Source organism: Cyanistes caeruleus, chromosome 12 (genome assembly GCF_971803275.1).
Source record: "Cyanistes caeruleus chromosome 12, bCyaCae1.hap1.1, whole genome shotgun sequence".
In the NCBI taxonomy this organism is placed as follows: Eukaryota; Metazoa; Chordata; class Aves; order Passeriformes; family Paridae; genus Cyanistes; species Cyanistes caeruleus.
The window spans coordinates 2,548,682-2,564,848 of record NC_141712.1 but is presented as its reverse complement, the minus strand read 5'-3'; the positions used below and the strand labels follow the sequence as shown (position 1 = coordinate 2,564,848).

Below are 16,167 nucleotides of genomic sequence, written 5' to 3'. Positions count from 1 at the left end.
ACTTGTGAAGCTGGGGAGGCCATAGGGGAAGCAGCCAGCAGAGACAAGGACTTAGAGGCTGTCTAGCAAAAGAATAATCTGAACAGTGTTTGTTTCTTGCTTCCTCAGGTTTCAGATACAGAAAACATCCTGGGGATTGTTCAGGTTGAAAACATCAAACTGTCTGCAGAGGTGTATGATGTTCTCCTGAGCATGGTCCTGCCTGAAGGTCAGTGGATGTCTCCCAAACACAGCAGTCCAGGTGCACTGCCTTACCTTGGGTGGTGGGTGACCAAAGCACTTGGGATGGGATGGGATGCAAGGATGGCATGGATACATAAAGCACATACCCTGCAAGCTGCATGGAATAAAGCACTGTCAGGGCACTGGCAGCCTAAAGTCTCTCCCCTCTGAACTTTGAAGTGTGCAGCTTCACATGCAGGTTGGATTTGGGGGCTTTGAAACACCAGTGACGTGAACAGGCAGTTGGCAATTCCCACAGGCTCAGCACAGCATGTAAAGTGATGGGATTTGTGCTTGGAAGCGAGGAAATGGAAGCCGAGCTCCTTAGCTACTAAGCCTGCAGATATTTTGAGTAAGAAGAGAAAGGGCAGACAAGTAGCTGGAAAACCCTTCCAAGAACAGCAACTTGCTGAAAAGGGTTTTGTGCTGGGACCTCCATGTAGCTTGGGACCTGGTGTATTCTGCAGCAGCTCACAAATACCATGTCTGATCTCGCTCTGCGCGTTGTCTGCAGATGAAACCTTGGATTTTGGAACCATCCATGTCCTGGATAATGTGAAGACCGTCCTGACTCTAAAGAACAAAGGGTTGTACAACATCGAGTACAGGTGAGTCTAGCTGCCTGGTGGTGAGCATTTCCCTGGGTTCCCAGGCCTGCAGTCTCCCTCTGTCAATGGTTAGAACCTGTTTCCATGCTGGCTACCTCACAATAAACACAAAACCTGGGCTCCCTCAGCTATTTCACCAGAGATTCCAGCCACAAACTAGCAGTTCTCCACAGTTCAGCAGGGAACCCAAAGGAGAGCCCCAAGAATTTCAGGCACTGAAATGCTGAGATTCATTGCCTTTCTTTGATGGTCACCTCCTTTCTCCTTCTGAGACTCTGTAAAAGAGTGAATGAAAAATTTCAGTGTCAAGGCTTCTTGCAATAACCTCATGACTGTCTGTGCTCTCTGTCAGGATCCAGGATTCCCTGAGCAGAGCTGCACTCTCCCTTTTCTTCTTTTTCTGGTCCTATGCAAAGTCCTGGCTGTGCTGGCAGCACCTCTACTTGTAACTGCAGAGATCTCCATTCCTTCCCTTTCTCCCCAGATTGATGCTGAAGGGTGCAGGTCCCAGGATGCGAGACTTGGCATCCCACTTCACTGTCAAGCCTCAGTCGGGCAAGCTGATCGCCTCCCAGCCTGGTGTGAATATTGAGATATTCTTCCACCCCACAAGGGAAATGCTCCTCAGGAACAGCCCCATCCTGTACTGCCAGGTGAGCTGCCTGGGCCAGGCTGTTACCACACGGTGTTTTGGGAGCATAAACAGGACAGGTGTCTAATGGAAGGAGGGCTTTAACTGGAGAATCCTCTCTCCTACGTACACAAACAAAGTCTTCAAAACCATTTGGGAGGCTTCCTAAGGGAGCTGAGAATCTGACTCTGGAGGAGGTGCTTTAACAGGGGTGGGTGAACTGATGGAGGCCTGGGGTGGAGGCTGGGGACTGGAGTAGAGGCTGGCTGGCCTCTTTGCTTTGTTTACCACCCCTTCCTGTGGACACAGGTGATAGATGCCATCGCAGGGGAAGGAGGCCAGACTGTCGCCAACATCCCAGTGAGGGTGTCGGCCAGAGCTGCGTACAGCAAGTTCAGTATTGAGCCCGCCTCACCCATCAATTTCGGTGCCATGATGAAGGGCAGCAAGAAGACCCAGACTGTCGTGCTGGAGAACACAGGCACGATCAGCTTCAAATTCCACATCCAGCCAGCAACTGAGGATGCATCTTCACTGGAAAGCAAAAGGTACGAGAAGCCCTGCACCACCCTTCCTGCCTGAGGAGGCACCAGCCCACGGCTGAGATGTGGCAGGAAGCCAGGAGACCTGGGCTATCGCCCATTTGCATCCCTGCCTTGGGGAGAGGGAGCAAAACACGCCTCAGTGTCCCCATGTGTAGTAGGAAGCTGGTGCTCGAGCTGCTCTGTCCAGCAATGGGTGCTGCAGGCTGCTCTCTGGGAACCATCTGGAGCAGGAAGGCTTTCCTCTGTGAGGAGGAAGGCCAGCTTTGGCCTCAGAGAAAGGCAGGGGAGCTCAGCATGACAGATACCTCTGCTTTCTCCTCTCAGTTCAAAGCAAGGGGAATCTGTTCCATCAGCTAGGAAGTGCTCAGCGGGAAGGAAATCAAGCTTGACACAGGTGGGTGACTCCTGCTCCCCAACAATGCTGCTGCTGCAGGGGATGTGAGAAGATGCTGCTGTGCCCAGGCTGGGGGCTCATCTCCATTGGGTGGGACGTGGTCTGCAGGATGGAGTCCAGGATCTGCTCAGTCCCATTGACAGTCCTGTACTCTGGCTCTGACCTGCAGTTGTGGGCTCAGCAGAGGGGAGCAGGTCCTGTGTGTGATAGCTGCTGGCCAGCATAGGTCTGTGAACACCACAGAAGCAAAAACATCCCCCCTGAACTCCCGGTCCACAGAGCTCAGACAACATTTTTTTTTCTTCCTTTTCTTCATCTCATTCCCCTACCTCTCTCCCATCATTTCTCACAGCTGTTTCTGCTCTCCTGTTACCTCTGGAGGCTGAGGATCACAGCTACCACCTTCATTCTTTACACTCAATCTCCTTTCTCTCTGCCACTTGAGACAGGCTTGCAGCTCCTCTTGGCTTGTTGGGCTCAACCTGGAGCTGCCTTTGGGCCATGGAGTCATCTTTCCCTGCCCTGGGACTGGCTGCTTGGGCCCAGCTGGAGGCCAAGGCAGGACATACTCTTTGCTGGGGTGCTCAAGGCACAGCTATTACCCTTCAGCCTCTCCTGGAACTTCTTCTGCAGGGTCAGCTCAATGTGGGCATGTTCACGGTGTCCCCTTGCTCCGGCTCCATCGCTCCGTGGGGCCAGCAGCAGATCACGGTGGAGTGCCTGGCAGGGCAGGAGGGGACTTGTGAGGAGCAGCTGTACATTGACATCGTGGGCAGAGACCCCAGGGACAATCCCCTCGGCATTCCCTTTACCCTGACTGCCGAGTCCTGCCTGCCAGGTACGTGCTCTCCACAGGTTCCCTTGGCCAGACCTGCTGCTGATCAGCACCTCAACTTGCTGCTTGGATAGGGAGGCATGCTAGCCCTGGTGTCCCCCCTTGAAATCCTCAGAGTTTCCAGCCCTCTTAAGTCCACTGGTGGATTCATCCCTCCCCAGCTGAGAGGGATGCATGGAAGGATAAAAGGAAAGCAATGCTCTTTAAGACTCAGGTTGACTGAGCTCCATCCTCATAGCCAGCTCCCCCACCCAAAGCTGGGTTTAGCAGTTACCTGGGCAGAAAGAGCTTACCAAGCCTTCTCAGAGGCCAGCAAGGCCCAGATGAATTCATCAGGGAGGCTTCTTCATGCTCATCCCTCTGGTCTGTCCACAGCATTTGCTGAGGATGCGATGTTAATCTTCGAAGAATACCCGATCTGCAGCAGCACTGACCTCAGCCACAAGCTGCTCTCTGTGCACGGTGTGGGCCTGTTTGTGAGAGATGAAAACAACTTCATCTTCAACAAGATTCTGGTTGGGCAAGAGGCTGAGGCCCACTTCAACATCTACAACACAAGTGCTCTGCCGTGTGACGTGGTCCTCTCCATCAGCCCCCTGCCAGGACAGGTAAGAACAGGAGGCCAAGGAGATGGTTGCCCTCTAAGGGCCGTGTGAAAGCTGTTTTGTTCTCCAGATTGCTTTCTGTGGCCCACACTAGCTCAGTGTAGGTCAAACTTCAGGGCAGAGCAGCAGAGCCAGGGAACAGTTGTGTTGAATTCTCATGTCTTGGGCAAGGTTTTGGCTCACACCTCTGGGTCTTTGGTGGGAGAAGTGAATCCTTCTGAACCTCTCTTGGAAGCACACTCAGAGAGGGGCTGTTATCAACTGACATGCCAGGGCTCAAAGCAGAGCATCTCCTCAGGCTCCCTGGCTTTTCCTCTCTCTGAAGGCCAGTTGTAGGTTATTTGCAGGGTTTTCCATGCAGTGACCACCTCCCACATATGGCAGGGCAGCTGCCAGCACTCAGAACACACAATGCTTTAGCACAAGGTCAGCATTCCCTGCTTGAACAACTCATCCTTAAAACAACAGCCCCTGAGTTCACAGCCCATAAACACACCTCTAGGAGGGCTGTGAAAATGGGAAGAGCTGTCACAATGCAAGATTTTTGCCTGGCTGGCTGCTATTCATGGAAAAGAGAAGCCAGGAGAAAACTGCTTCTTGTAGAAAAGTCTCCATAGCATGACAAGAAAAAACTCTTCTTCTTACAAGGACTGATCAAAGACTATTGTAGAGTTGATACTGCTTTACCATCCCAGGTTTTGTCTCCCAGTGGTCAAAAGTGGGAAAAGAAAAAGTTGGGTAGGGGGAGAAAAAGTGTTCTGGAGGTTTTATTCTGATGTTTCTTATTCCTGTAGTCCTGTTGATAAAATTTCTTTATTCCTTTTAAGTTTTAAACCTGTTTTACCCTTCTCCTAATCCATAGTTCACAACAAAAAATGCGTAAGTGCCCTGGTGATTTTAGCCAGTGCTAAACCCCACCACATTATTTAGTGCATTGACTGAGAAACTCCAATTAGCAAATCTAAACCACTACAGACATGCTGTTTTCAGTAATGCCTTTATGAATGAAACTGTGTCGTGCTGGAAGGTGTTTTCTCCTAACACTGCTCTCTGGCTTCCCCCAAGGAAAAAGGCCCTATCACCGTTTTCAAGTTGCATCCAGTCCAGATGTCCATTCCCGGCTCATCCCACGCTGTTGCTACAGTGACCTTCACCCCTCCAGACGAGCAGAACTACGACTGCACTTTTAAGGCTTCCCTTGTCATCCCCAAATGGTAATTGACCCTGAGAAATATTGGGGGAGGCCTCTCTGACAGCTGCCTCTCCACTGGGAAGGCACAGACCTCTTGTTAGCTCTAATGCTCTCAGCAGCCTTAGGCAGAGTACTTGGCATGAGATGATCTGGGAGGCAGTCACTGTTGGATAGAGCAGAAAAATGAGGCAGATTTGTCATACAGGTTTAGCCTGTATGAGCAAATAGGAAGACAGGGAAATAGGTAGCCAACTGGAAGTTACTGAGATGTGCTACAGCTGAGCTGGGCATTTCCAAGGACAGAAGCTTAGATGGATCAGTTTCTGTGGCAGCAAGTCAGCAGTCACAATTTCCTCTTGGTTTCTGTGATATTAATGATCCTCTGTGATTCCCTGCATTCATGAAGCTATTTCATGTGAGTGATGGGAGCTGGTATGAAAGAGGAGCCCTGTTCCTCTGCACTGGGACCTGTGTACAGGGGCTTTGACCTGCCCTTCCTCAAGCCTTTAGTGGCTGAATTGGAGCCAGGGAAGTCTAATTGCTAATAAGCAATTGCTTTTCTATTGTTCTTGGAAATGATCTTGGTGGATGGTGACAATGATTTCTTTTTGCCTTCTTGCTTTTGTACTGCTTTCATGCTGTGCTTTTTTTGCTTGTTGCCTATGTCTCATCTCACTGCAGCCAGGGGATTTGCCATATCTCATCTGGTGCCTCATTATGTATCTGCTGTACTGCATGATTGAATTAAGTGAAATTACTTTTAACTGTTACTGTGGAAGGCTCTGGCTCTTTGGACAGGTTCCTCTTGTGAATGGCCCTGAGGGGATTGGGAAGAGGCTGGTGGGGGGCTGTGTTGTGGGCTACAGGAGCACCAGGCAGGGAAAACAGTGTGGACTGCCCCTGCTGCTTGGCTTGCCCAGTGAGAAATGGGTTAGTGCCAGCTGGAATTGTTTGTGTGCCTCTCCTGCAGCTCTGTGAAAATCAAGCCCCAAATCCTGAGCTTCACCATCAGTGGGAGGGGGCACGAGCCGCAGGTGACAGTCGTGTGCCCGAGAGCTCGCAGCAAGAGAGGAAATGCCGTGCTGCGCTTCCAGAGGCTCCAGCTGGGGGATTTAGAGATGCTCCCCCTGGTCGTCCGTAACAACGGCATCGTACCTGTCAAGGTGAGGACCTGCTCAAGGAATGGGCTGGTTTGGGAATAAGTGCTTGTGGCACAGGGGGAGGGTCCCAAAAACCATGGCAGACCTTGCAAGAGGTGTCACAAATTCTTTTAAGCAAGGGACTGGCATCTGTTCTCCAAGAAGGGAGTTCTTGAAAATTTTCCATCCAGTCTTTCTTCTTTAAGTTGAACACAAGGAAGGTGGTGGAGTATTTCCCCCCATCTTTCAGGTTTGTTCTCAAGGAATGTGTGATTTTCCAGTTCCATTAGGTTGTATTCCCCAGTTTACTATATTTTAAGCAAACTTAGTTGTGGTTTAATTATATTCTGCTTATTGCTTTCTGTCCTGTTTGGTTCCGTGTTGGTTCAATCCAAATGGCTCTAAAGAGCCCTTTTTCCCAGCTGGTTTGACTTAACTTTTGTGCTCAGTGCTGTTTGCAGTGGGAGAGGTGCTGGGTTCCTATGCAGGACCAGCAGCACTGTGGTGTCAGTCCCTGTGCCATCCTGTACTCACACCAGTATCATTGTGCTCTGTGTTCCCTTTTCTCAGTTTATGTTACACCTGGAGGATGAGCATGGAGCATTCTTCTTGAAAGCCAGGCGCTCCACACTGGAGAGATTCCACACTGAAGATGTGGGAGAGGACTCTGTTGAAAATGGTAAATTCGTTAACCATGAAGTGCGATGGTGCACAGAGGGAAAACGTGTGCCCTGCTCTTGGCTTCTCTGAGCTGCAGCCAGATGTTGGACACACTTTCTTTCCTTGGGCTCTCTGTCCCCCGAGCTTTTCATGGGGACCTTTTCCAGGGTTTCCTCCTAGCAAGGAGTAGGAAGTTCTTGTGTTCTTCTAGACATGGTGGGCTGGGTTCTGGGGGACTCTCACTGCCTCAGTGCAGCCTCTGAGGTATTTGCAGCATGTGGCAAGGTCCCAGCCTGAACGGACACAGCCCTTGAGCACACAGGCAGCCAGCAGAAGCCCAAAGTGCTCTTTGGCTCAGCTTTCCATGTGGCTGGAGCTGTCTGGAAGCGATGGAATGAGGGCTGGGCATCAACCTGAGGTTAAGCTGCTTAAGTGGTGATGTGTCTGGAGATGGCAGTCTTGTGAACACAGGAAGAGGGTCGGGAACCACTGCGGGTAGAACAACCTGTGCTCAGAAGGCAGCTGGTTTCAACCTTCTGTTCCTCATATATGGAAATATTTCCTCTGTACAACTGTATCACTTCATTCTGATTTCCATTGCTGTGCAGAGAGCAAGCCCCCAGGGAAGCCTCTCCTGCTTCTGCATCGTGGGCAATCGGCAGAGTTTGATGTCATTTTCAATCCCACCCTGGCTCAACGTGTGGAAGGGAAGATCCGCGTTTTAGTGGGGGACACCTACTCTGACAAGACCCTGATAGAGCTGGTGGGTGAAGGCCACAAGGATGAATTCAGCTTCGACTGTCTAGAGGAAGACCCACAGTTGAGGAATGATAAGAGCAGTTTGAACAAAGACATCATTGATGGTAAGAGAGGAGAGGCTGCCAAGGTGGAACAAGGAAGAAGAAAATATCTGATCATGTGTGTCCTCTCTCTAGGCAGGCCTGGGCTGTCACCCCTGGACATGGAGGCCTGTGGGTGTGGCAGCCATGCATGCAGAGCAGTGTGTGCTGTGCTGCATGGCGCTGGCTCAGGGGTGTGCCAGGGTGTTTCCCTGAAAGTGGTGGGATGGGGAACTGCCTGGGGAGCTCCCTGCCAGAGGGAGGAAGGCTTGGAGCAAGGAAGCATTGAACATACAGGAGTCTGTGCATGTGAGGGGGGTGGGGTGGAACTCCCTGCATGCTGAGATCCCTTGCTTTCCTCCTTAACAGCTGTCAGACTGAACCACATCCAGTTTGGGGACTGTCCTGTTGGGAAGCCCTGCCACAGGATCTTCACCATCACCAACCACACCGGCATGATGTTCATGCGCTTCGAGTGGGAGGCAGACGTCCCATTCCAGTTCTCCCCCAGGGTGAGTGGGGGCTGCTCTGCCTTTCCCCATTGCTCAAGCCCTGCCCTGGCGTTCCTGGGAGCTGGCAGGGAGACCTCACATGCCAGTGCTAGCCCATTCCAGTGCCACACAGGAGATGCACTCCCTGGCTTGGCTGGGCCAAGGCTGCCAGCCTTGCAGAAAAGGCTTCACGTTATGGGAGGTGGTACCTTCTCTTTATACTTTTGTCTATCAAACTTCACAGAAATCCACACTGAGGTGCAGGTTCCTGGCACAGCTGCTCACCACATCAGTCCCCTTTGCTATATCAGTCCTGCCCTTGGCAGTGCTTCCAGTTTGGTCTTGATTCCCTGATTCTCCCTAGGTGGGACATCTCCACCCTGGCTGCACCAAGGCCATCACAGTGACCTTGAAATCAGATGTCCCAGCCACCTTCAGGAGGCACCTTGTGAAATGTAAGGTGACCAAGATCAAATTTGAGCTGCCACTATGGAATGTTCCGGACTGGGACGACGAAATGCGCACTGTCATGTGGAAGGACATCACCGGGAACCAGGAGCCAGCAGCCCAATGGCCTGAAAAAGAGAAGGTAAGAAGCAAAATGGCAAACAAAGCCACCACAGCTTTTCCAAAAAGAACCATCATAACACCATCACTGCTGGCTGAGCAGCTCCTGCTTCCTCTGGACACTGGACAGCCCTGAGGTTCACCAGCAGGGCATTCTAGGGGAGAGGTGGATGCACATGACCCTCACACAAGAGGGGAAGAAGCCTTTAGACAAGAGACCATTAGCCACACGCTATCAGTCTGGGCCACAAGCACAAGTGCTGCAGCCCATGTTGAATGGGAGACAATGTTTTATGATTATCTCATTTTATGGTGTTTGAAATCTCTCCATATGATTTGGTGCCTTTTCACCAACAAGGAGTTAAGTCTGCTGCACTCTGTCTCTTCTTTAGAAGTGGAGACAAATACACTTCTACTGCACCTGCTGGTGAACGCCAAGGTTTGTCTCCATGGATACCAGAGATTTTGGTTGTGGTCTCTGTATTGGGAGGGTTATCTCATCATGGAGTAGCCCAGGCACTGTGTGACCGTATGGAGGAGTCCGGAGAAGGATCATCTCTGGAGACTCTTGCTTTTATTGTCATTATTGCCAAACACACTCAGCTTGGGTGAAGGCTCTTTCCAAGTTTCTGGACCATTTTAAGGCCTCTAAACCATCCTCTTTTCTATCAGAACATCTGCAGTTGGACACTTTCCTAGTGAGATCTTTCACGTTCCAAAATGCCCATCCCCAGCTGCCAGCAGTGTGCCTGCTGCTCCACAGGTGACATCTGGAGAGCACTTTCTCCTAAGACAAGAAGAAAAAGGTGCTTCCTAGAAGTCTGCAGTCATGGGGTTCTCCACCCACAGAGCTCCAGCAGGGGAACTTAACCCTAATTTTGAGACCTGCTGGATTTCTAGGGGACCAGGGAAAAAGTCAGTCCCTCTCCAAGGTTGAAGTACAGGGATTGGAACGCCGCTGTAGTCTCCATGGGTACATTAACAGCTGTGCTAGGACTGCTTTGATCAGTGGGCAGAAACAACTACTGCAGCACAACAGTCCCAATTCTGTCATCTTTCCAGGGAAGTAAAAGTGAATGGTCCTTTCTAGTCCCTCTATGAGGCTGATGTTGGAGGCCCAAAGATTCCCTTCTCAGCCTGACTTTCTGGGCTCTGCTCAGCGATTCTTTTCTCCTCTTTTGCAGACAGTGGAGACAGTCCCGGAACCGGCTCACACTGTGCTGAAGAAGAGCGGCCAGGAGGCCGAGCTGTGCCTCAGTGCCTTGGTTGCCTACGCCCAGTTCAAACTGGACACAGTCGTGGTTCAGCTCAAGGACACCTTGCCCTTCCAGACAAGGACAGCCACGTGAGTGCTGAGGCCAGGCAGGGCCCTGCCAGCGGGAGCTGCCTTTGTGGAACTTTGTGCTGGCCGTGGCTGGGGAGACAAAACTCACAACTCGAGCTCCAGGTGCTCAGGAGACAAAACAGCCTCGTTCATTATTCAGAGCTCACTGAAATACCCAATGCAAATCTCCTGGGCTAGACAGCCATTGGCTGAGATCTCTCTCCTGCCCAACTTCCTGGCCAGTGCTGTGCTCACTTCTCAGCTTGGATGGGGCTGGCCAAGGGTCCCCTGTAACTTACCTGGGAACACGTTCAGGCATGAACTAGGCCAGCTGAATTGGATTTGTGTTATGGCCACATTCACTGTGTCCAATCCAGACCAGCTGTACTGTGACAATGCTGTGACACCTTTGCCCAGGGCTGACCCAGTGCCTGCTTCCCAGAACTCCACCCCAGCCAAAACCAGCACAGGCTTGTTCACATGCATGCCAAGCCAAGCAGGAGAGGGTGGTCAGGAGAGGCTCAATGCTGCCATTTTCTGCTGAGAACAGCCACGGGTTTGCTTTCACTGCGTGTCACCTGTCCTCATCTGCTCAAGAATAAGTTTGCAGTCAAAGCAAGACCTAAAGAAAGTCCAAAGTAAGCCCCTTAGCTTCAATGTCCTGGGCACCATGTTGGCCCTTTCTTCTTCAACTTCCAGACTTTGAAATACTTTTCTGGGCCACCCAGGACAGCAGTCTGAGCATGGCAGGGTTGCCTGGGGAAGAAGATGCTCCTCAGCAGAAAGTGGTAGCAGGAGTCCCTCAGACAATGTTACTGTACTATTTGCTTTCTATTTATTGGACTTTTTTTTTAATTCCTCCTTCTTGCTTTTCAGTTTCAGGATGCACAACACAGGGAAGGTGGCCCTGGAATACTTCTGGGAGGAAGCTGCTCCTGCAGATAGTGAAGCAGTGAGGATGCCATATTCAACCTCTCTGATGGGTAAGGGCATTTCACTTGGTAGCTGAGGGCCTGGGGAGAAGACCCTGCCCCTTCACCCCAAAACTTGTATTGCTTTTTCCTCCTTGTCCACACGTTCACTTTCATCAGCATCTTCCCAGCTGCAGCTGGAGAGTTTTCTCCTTGCCCCCTCTGCCTTTCAGCCCCTTTTGTTCTTGCTGTGCCACTTCTGCTCTGCAAAGGAGCTGAGCCAGGCTCTGGGGAGAGCCACGTGCTGGGTCAGGACTGGGAGGGGGGACATCAGGTCATTGCTTTGAGAAGTCTGAGACTGGGGAGAGCAATGGTGTAACGAGTGAGCTGCCCTGCAGCCACTGTCTGTGTGCAGTTCCCCACTCCAGGGCAGCTGCAAAGTCACTGTCTAAAACCAGCTCCTGCTTTGGCACAGGAGTGTGTGCTGCAGCAGAGACCCTGCTCCCAGAAGCTCTGTTCCCTGCTGGGAACTTGGCCAGAGATGCTCCAAGTGCATCCCAGCTCTCTTCCACCTATGTGCTGCTGCAGGAGGCAGCGTTGCTGGCAACACAGATTTTGTCTTTGAATGGTGCCCTCTTCCTCTCTGCAGGTGGGCTCATCTCTGCTCCTGTTGTAAGGCAGCGCAGAAAGCTGGTGCTTCTTTTCCGGGGGGAGCAGGACCATCCTTTTGAGACGCATCCTTCTGAGCTGCGGCGCCTACAGTGGCTTGCCGAGGAGCAGCAAGATTCCGAGCAGGAACAGCTGCAGGATTCCGAGCAGGAACAGCAAGATTCTGACCAGGAGCAGCTTTCTGAGGAAGAGCAGCTGGATGCCAAGCAGAAGCAGCGTTCCAAGAAGCGGTGCCGCTCCAAGGAATGGAATCTCTCCCCGCAGCGTGCCACTTCCTCCCTGGAAGTCCTCCCAGATGTCACCCATGACCAGTCACTGTTCTCCATCAACCCCAACTTCGGCACCATCGCTCCTGGCCAGAAGAAGACCTTTCATGTGCTCTTCTCCCCAAAGGATGTGGGGAACTTTGAGACCACCATGCTGTGCAGGTGGGAAACATGGACACACTTGCCAACTCACACTTCTGATGGCTATCACTGAATCACAGGGTGGGACAGGGTGGAAGGGACCACAGGAGGTCATCTGGTCCCACTTCCCTACTCAAGCGGGGTCATCCCAGAGCACATGGCACAGAGCAGTGTCCAGAGGGCTCTGCAATAATTCCAGTGAGGGACACTCCACACCCTCTCTGGGCAGCCTGTCACCCGCAAAGGGAAGAAGTTCTTCCTCAGGTTCAGGTGCAATTTCCTGTTCAGGTTCTGCCCGTTGCCTCTTGTGCTATTGCTGGGCATCACCAAGCACAGCCTGGTTCATCCCCTAACACCCTCCCTTCAGTCCCTCTGACCGGGATGGGGAGGTGGGCCTGGAGACAAGCAGCCCCAGAGAGGCAGCAGCTCCCACAGGAGCGCAGAGGGATCATCTGGCCTTGGTAGGGAGACACTGGCAAAAGACACTGTATGAAACATTAAGCTCCTGGAGGGTTGCAAGATCTTGAATGAGACACCCAGGGACCAGCCAGTCCCTAGCTCTGCTTCTGGCACAGAGCTGCTCACTGCTTGCACAGAGGGAGGATGCAATGCTGTGTGCTCTGCAAGGAGACAGAAAAGCGTCTGGCTGGAAATGTTTCTCTGGCTAATACCAGTCCCTTTCTCCCCAGCATTCCTAACCTGGAGCAGACTCACAGGACGGTGCAGGTGGTTCTGAAAGGCAGAGCCCGGCAGTGGAAGCGTTTTGAAAAACCAAAATGCTCTGCCTTACAGCAGACAGAGGAAGGCCAGGGACACAAGAAGCAGCTGCACTGGCAACCAACACCACAGTGACAGCATTTGTGTCAGCTGGAGCATCCAGCAGGAGCCAGCAACATCTTGTTTCCTACTGCTGATGGTCTCCCACCCTTTACCTGAGACCTCTGCAGCTGCCCTTCCCAGCTCCAGCCATCATCATCTTTTAATTAATTTTGTTAATTAAATAATTGTTTGTTAATTTGTTAAATAACTTAAGTTTCAGTTAACTGTAAATAAACACTTGCTAGTAAGTTGTTAACCGTTAGCCATGGTGCCAGAGATCTTTCCTTAAACCCCACTACCCCAGTTCAAACCCCCAAGTTAGTACATTCTGAGGTTCCCCCCAGTTGTCTCCAGTTACTCCGTTCACCCTCTCCTCCCTGGTGTACCCAGAATGGCTCCTGGAGAGCACAAGATGGTGGGGACCGCATGGCCAGGCCCCTCCCTTGTACTTCTCCTCCCCAAAATCCTTTCCTTCTTCCTACCTCCAACCCCTTCTTCCCTCATGCTCCTCCCCCTGTTATCTCTCCTCCTCCAGTTGTCCCTCCCCTTCCTGTCCCCTCGGACCCCTCCTTCTCCACTTGGGCTCCTCCTCCTGAAAAGTTCCCCACCCCTTCCTTTCACAATGGCCCCTCCTCTGAGCCCTCCTCTTTCCCCTGCAGCACAGCCAACCCTCTTCTGACTTTCAGTTCCCACGCCCCTCCTTCTGGTTCCCACACCCCGTGAGCCACAAGTGCCGAGCCCAGGAACCAGAACCCAGAACAGGAGACCCTTCCTCTTGCCACTCCAATTATGTTCAATTATGTGGGAGTGTGCTTCAGGAATGGGAGCCATTCTCATTTCAAAACAAAAGAGAACTCTGCAAAGCCCAGAAAGAGTTTGGAAAGGGAAGCAAATATTTTAAGGGCCTTTTAAAGGCCACTCTCTCCTCCAATCTCTCGGTCCCGTATGACCTCCGTGATTTATTTTCGTGCCTCCTTACCCCATCAGAATATCTTGCATGGGAGGGGGCATGGAAGAGGTCATTACAGGCCGAATGTTCTGAGCTATTGCAAAGTTCCGACAGCGCCCTTGATGCCATTGGGAATAAAATAACAACCGAGCACTTGAGCGGCGATGGGGAATGGGCACAGGCGAAGGACCAGGCCCGGGTTTTGCCAAGGCCGGCCCTTGAAAAGATCAAAACAGCTGCAGAGAAAGCGTTCCTCACGTTACCATCCAGAGAACCCCAAGCGAGTTCCACAATCATTCTGCAGCAACCTAATGAGGCGTTCCTAGATTTTATTGATGGTGTTGGGTTCACATGGAGAAACAGGTGGAAGATCCAGGGCTGCATTCTGCCTTGCTGTTGGAATTAGCAAAGGCAAATGCCAATGATACATGCAAGCCAGTCATTATGGGAATGCCCTTGGATCCTCTCCCCACCGTCACCACCACCATCGAGGTGTGATCCAGAAGGCTGCTAGCTTAGGGGCTGACCATCATAGACAGCCAGGAAGGACGGGGGCTCCAGCAGCGGTGGCGGTCCCACCACCACCTGTAACACCATGGGAACCACGGTGCCATCGCTGTGGGCAGCGAGGGCGTATCACCCATTTCTGTCCAGTGCCCAGCCCCTGTGGGCCAGGACAAAGGAACTGGAGTGGAGGGCAACGTACAAAAAAAAACCAGAAGGGCAGCATGAACCTCCTCTGCGTGTGGATAGAACAGAGCAGGCTTTGCAGGGGGAGGGGGGCTCAGACAAGACATTTCTAACTGGACTGACTTTCACCAAAGGACAAATAATACCTTCAATAAAATATGGCAGCCTCAATAGCCACTCCATTTAGCAGCAGCAGCAGACCATCTTTTTAGGTCCTGCCATTGGACTGTGATTGCCGTGGACCTACTGGGCAGAAGATTGACTTTCCCTGACCCAGGCTGTAAGTATTTTGTTATTGGGGACACCAAGCACACACCCCCAGAGACTGAAGTCTCTCTGGTCACCCTCAAGGGTGATCTGGATGGACTCGTTCTCTCGGTGCGATGCATCCACCCACCCTTCTACTTGGCCAAGGGGCAGGTCATCGCCCAGGCCTTCCTCATGCCATTGGGGGTCCTGGTAGATGAGTTTTCACCTGAGCTCTACTGGACAGAACTGGTGGGTGAGAACAAGCCCATGGTCCCATGCTACGTTAAGCTGGTTTGGAGATCCTAGGGATGAAGGGCTTGTTGGACACTGGGGCAGATGTGACACTCATCCCTGAGAAGAGTTGGCCGTCACATTGGGAATTGAAAACCGTGGCAGGCACCATACAGGGCATGGCGGGGGGGCTTGTTCTTGTTACCTTTTCTATTTTTAAGAGATGTTGTTAAGAGGTACGGAAATTCTGTGCACTGACAGAGCCCTTGTAAGAAGTGTAAATTAGTACAATGCCTTTGGGTTTAAATTCAAGCCAGAAGCACCTCTGCTCCCAGAGCAGCAACCCTTCTGTCACTGCTCTCGGACTGCAGCTTCACAAACAGGTGAAATAGACAGACCTCAGCTTAGAAGACCTAAAAGCTAACTTTGGTTTCCTTGAGCAGATTCAGGAGCTACCTGTATTATATATATAAATACTTCACAAGAAAAGAACAAGAGTGTCAAAAAGGCAAAAGAGCTTGGTAATTTGTAGAAAGTAACTTTGATCAAAAATACAGTGGGTTAATAGAGCAGTCTGAAGATGACATTCACAATTTTCCTGGTGATATTGTGCACTGTACTGTAACAGTGGGTAACAATTAGACATAGCCAGTAGGATAACTGGATATTCAATCATTGAATTCTCATTCTTCTGAACACTTCAGCTGTGCTGTAAACTTCAGAGACATTTTTTCAGCAGCTTTCAACAAGTTACTCTGGATTCATCATTCCTGAGACCTAATTGAGTCAAAATGCCAAGTGGGATTATTCTTTCTCAAAGCCTGGAGCCACACAGAGTGAACAAGTACATAAATCATCATGTGCATCCCCATACACCTAACAGTCCAGTCACTAACCAGAGTTTACAAAGGAAAATTCAACATGCACAGTCATTTTTTCACTTTTGCTACAAATTATGTAAAAGAATAAGCTACAAATAGTATCTGAAACCTGTTTAAACTCAGGGATAGTGATGCGGTGCCACAGTCCCAGGCCAGCTCACCACCACCAAGGCACCCTGACAAGTGTGGGAAACAGCTCCTGAATTTCACAGCAGGGGGGCATTGCAGCCTCCAGCTGCAGAGTATGCAAACTGAGCTGCATTGAAATGTGTCCTCCAGAGCTCAGTTTTAGGCTGGTCCTGGTTACCA

The 16,167-nt window shown here is 51.2% G+C and overlaps 1 protein-coding gene across 3 annotated transcripts in view; it reads left to right on the top strand.

Annotated features, from left to right (window-relative positions):
* Positions 1–13,120, top strand: part of LOC147650803 (axonemal central pair apparatus protein HYDIN-like) — a 56,887-nt gene extending 43,767 nt beyond the window's left edge. For all 3 annotated transcript variants that reach the window (XM_086847714.1, XM_086847716.1, XM_086847715.1), the window contains 17 exons: positions 109–208; positions 737–830; positions 1,315–1,483; positions 1,771–2,009; positions 2,331–2,400; positions 3,034–3,238; positions 3,611–3,843; positions 4,906–5,054; positions 6,003–6,195; positions 6,742–6,850; positions 7,440–7,694; positions 8,040–8,182; positions 8,526–8,750; positions 9,913–10,073; positions 10,929–11,035; positions 11,613–12,060; positions 12,729–13,120. In XM_086847714.1, coding sequence (XP_086703840.1) covers positions 109–208; positions 737–830; positions 1,315–1,483; positions 1,771–2,009; positions 2,331–2,400; positions 3,034–3,238; positions 3,611–3,843; positions 4,906–5,054; positions 6,003–6,195; positions 6,742–6,850; positions 7,440–7,694; positions 8,040–8,182; positions 8,526–8,750; positions 9,913–10,073; positions 10,929–11,035; positions 11,613–12,060; positions 12,729–12,891 — 3,063 coding nt within the window. In that variant the 3' untranslated portion in view covers positions 12,892–13,120. The remainder of the gene's footprint in view (positions 1–108; positions 209–736; positions 831–1,314; positions 1,484–1,770; positions 2,010–2,330; positions 2,401–3,033; positions 3,239–3,610; positions 3,844–4,905; positions 5,055–6,002; positions 6,196–6,741; positions 6,851–7,439; positions 7,695–8,039; positions 8,183–8,525; positions 8,751–9,912; positions 10,074–10,928; positions 11,036–11,612; positions 12,061–12,728) is intronic.
* Positions 13,121–16,167: the final 3,047 nt, after the last annotated feature.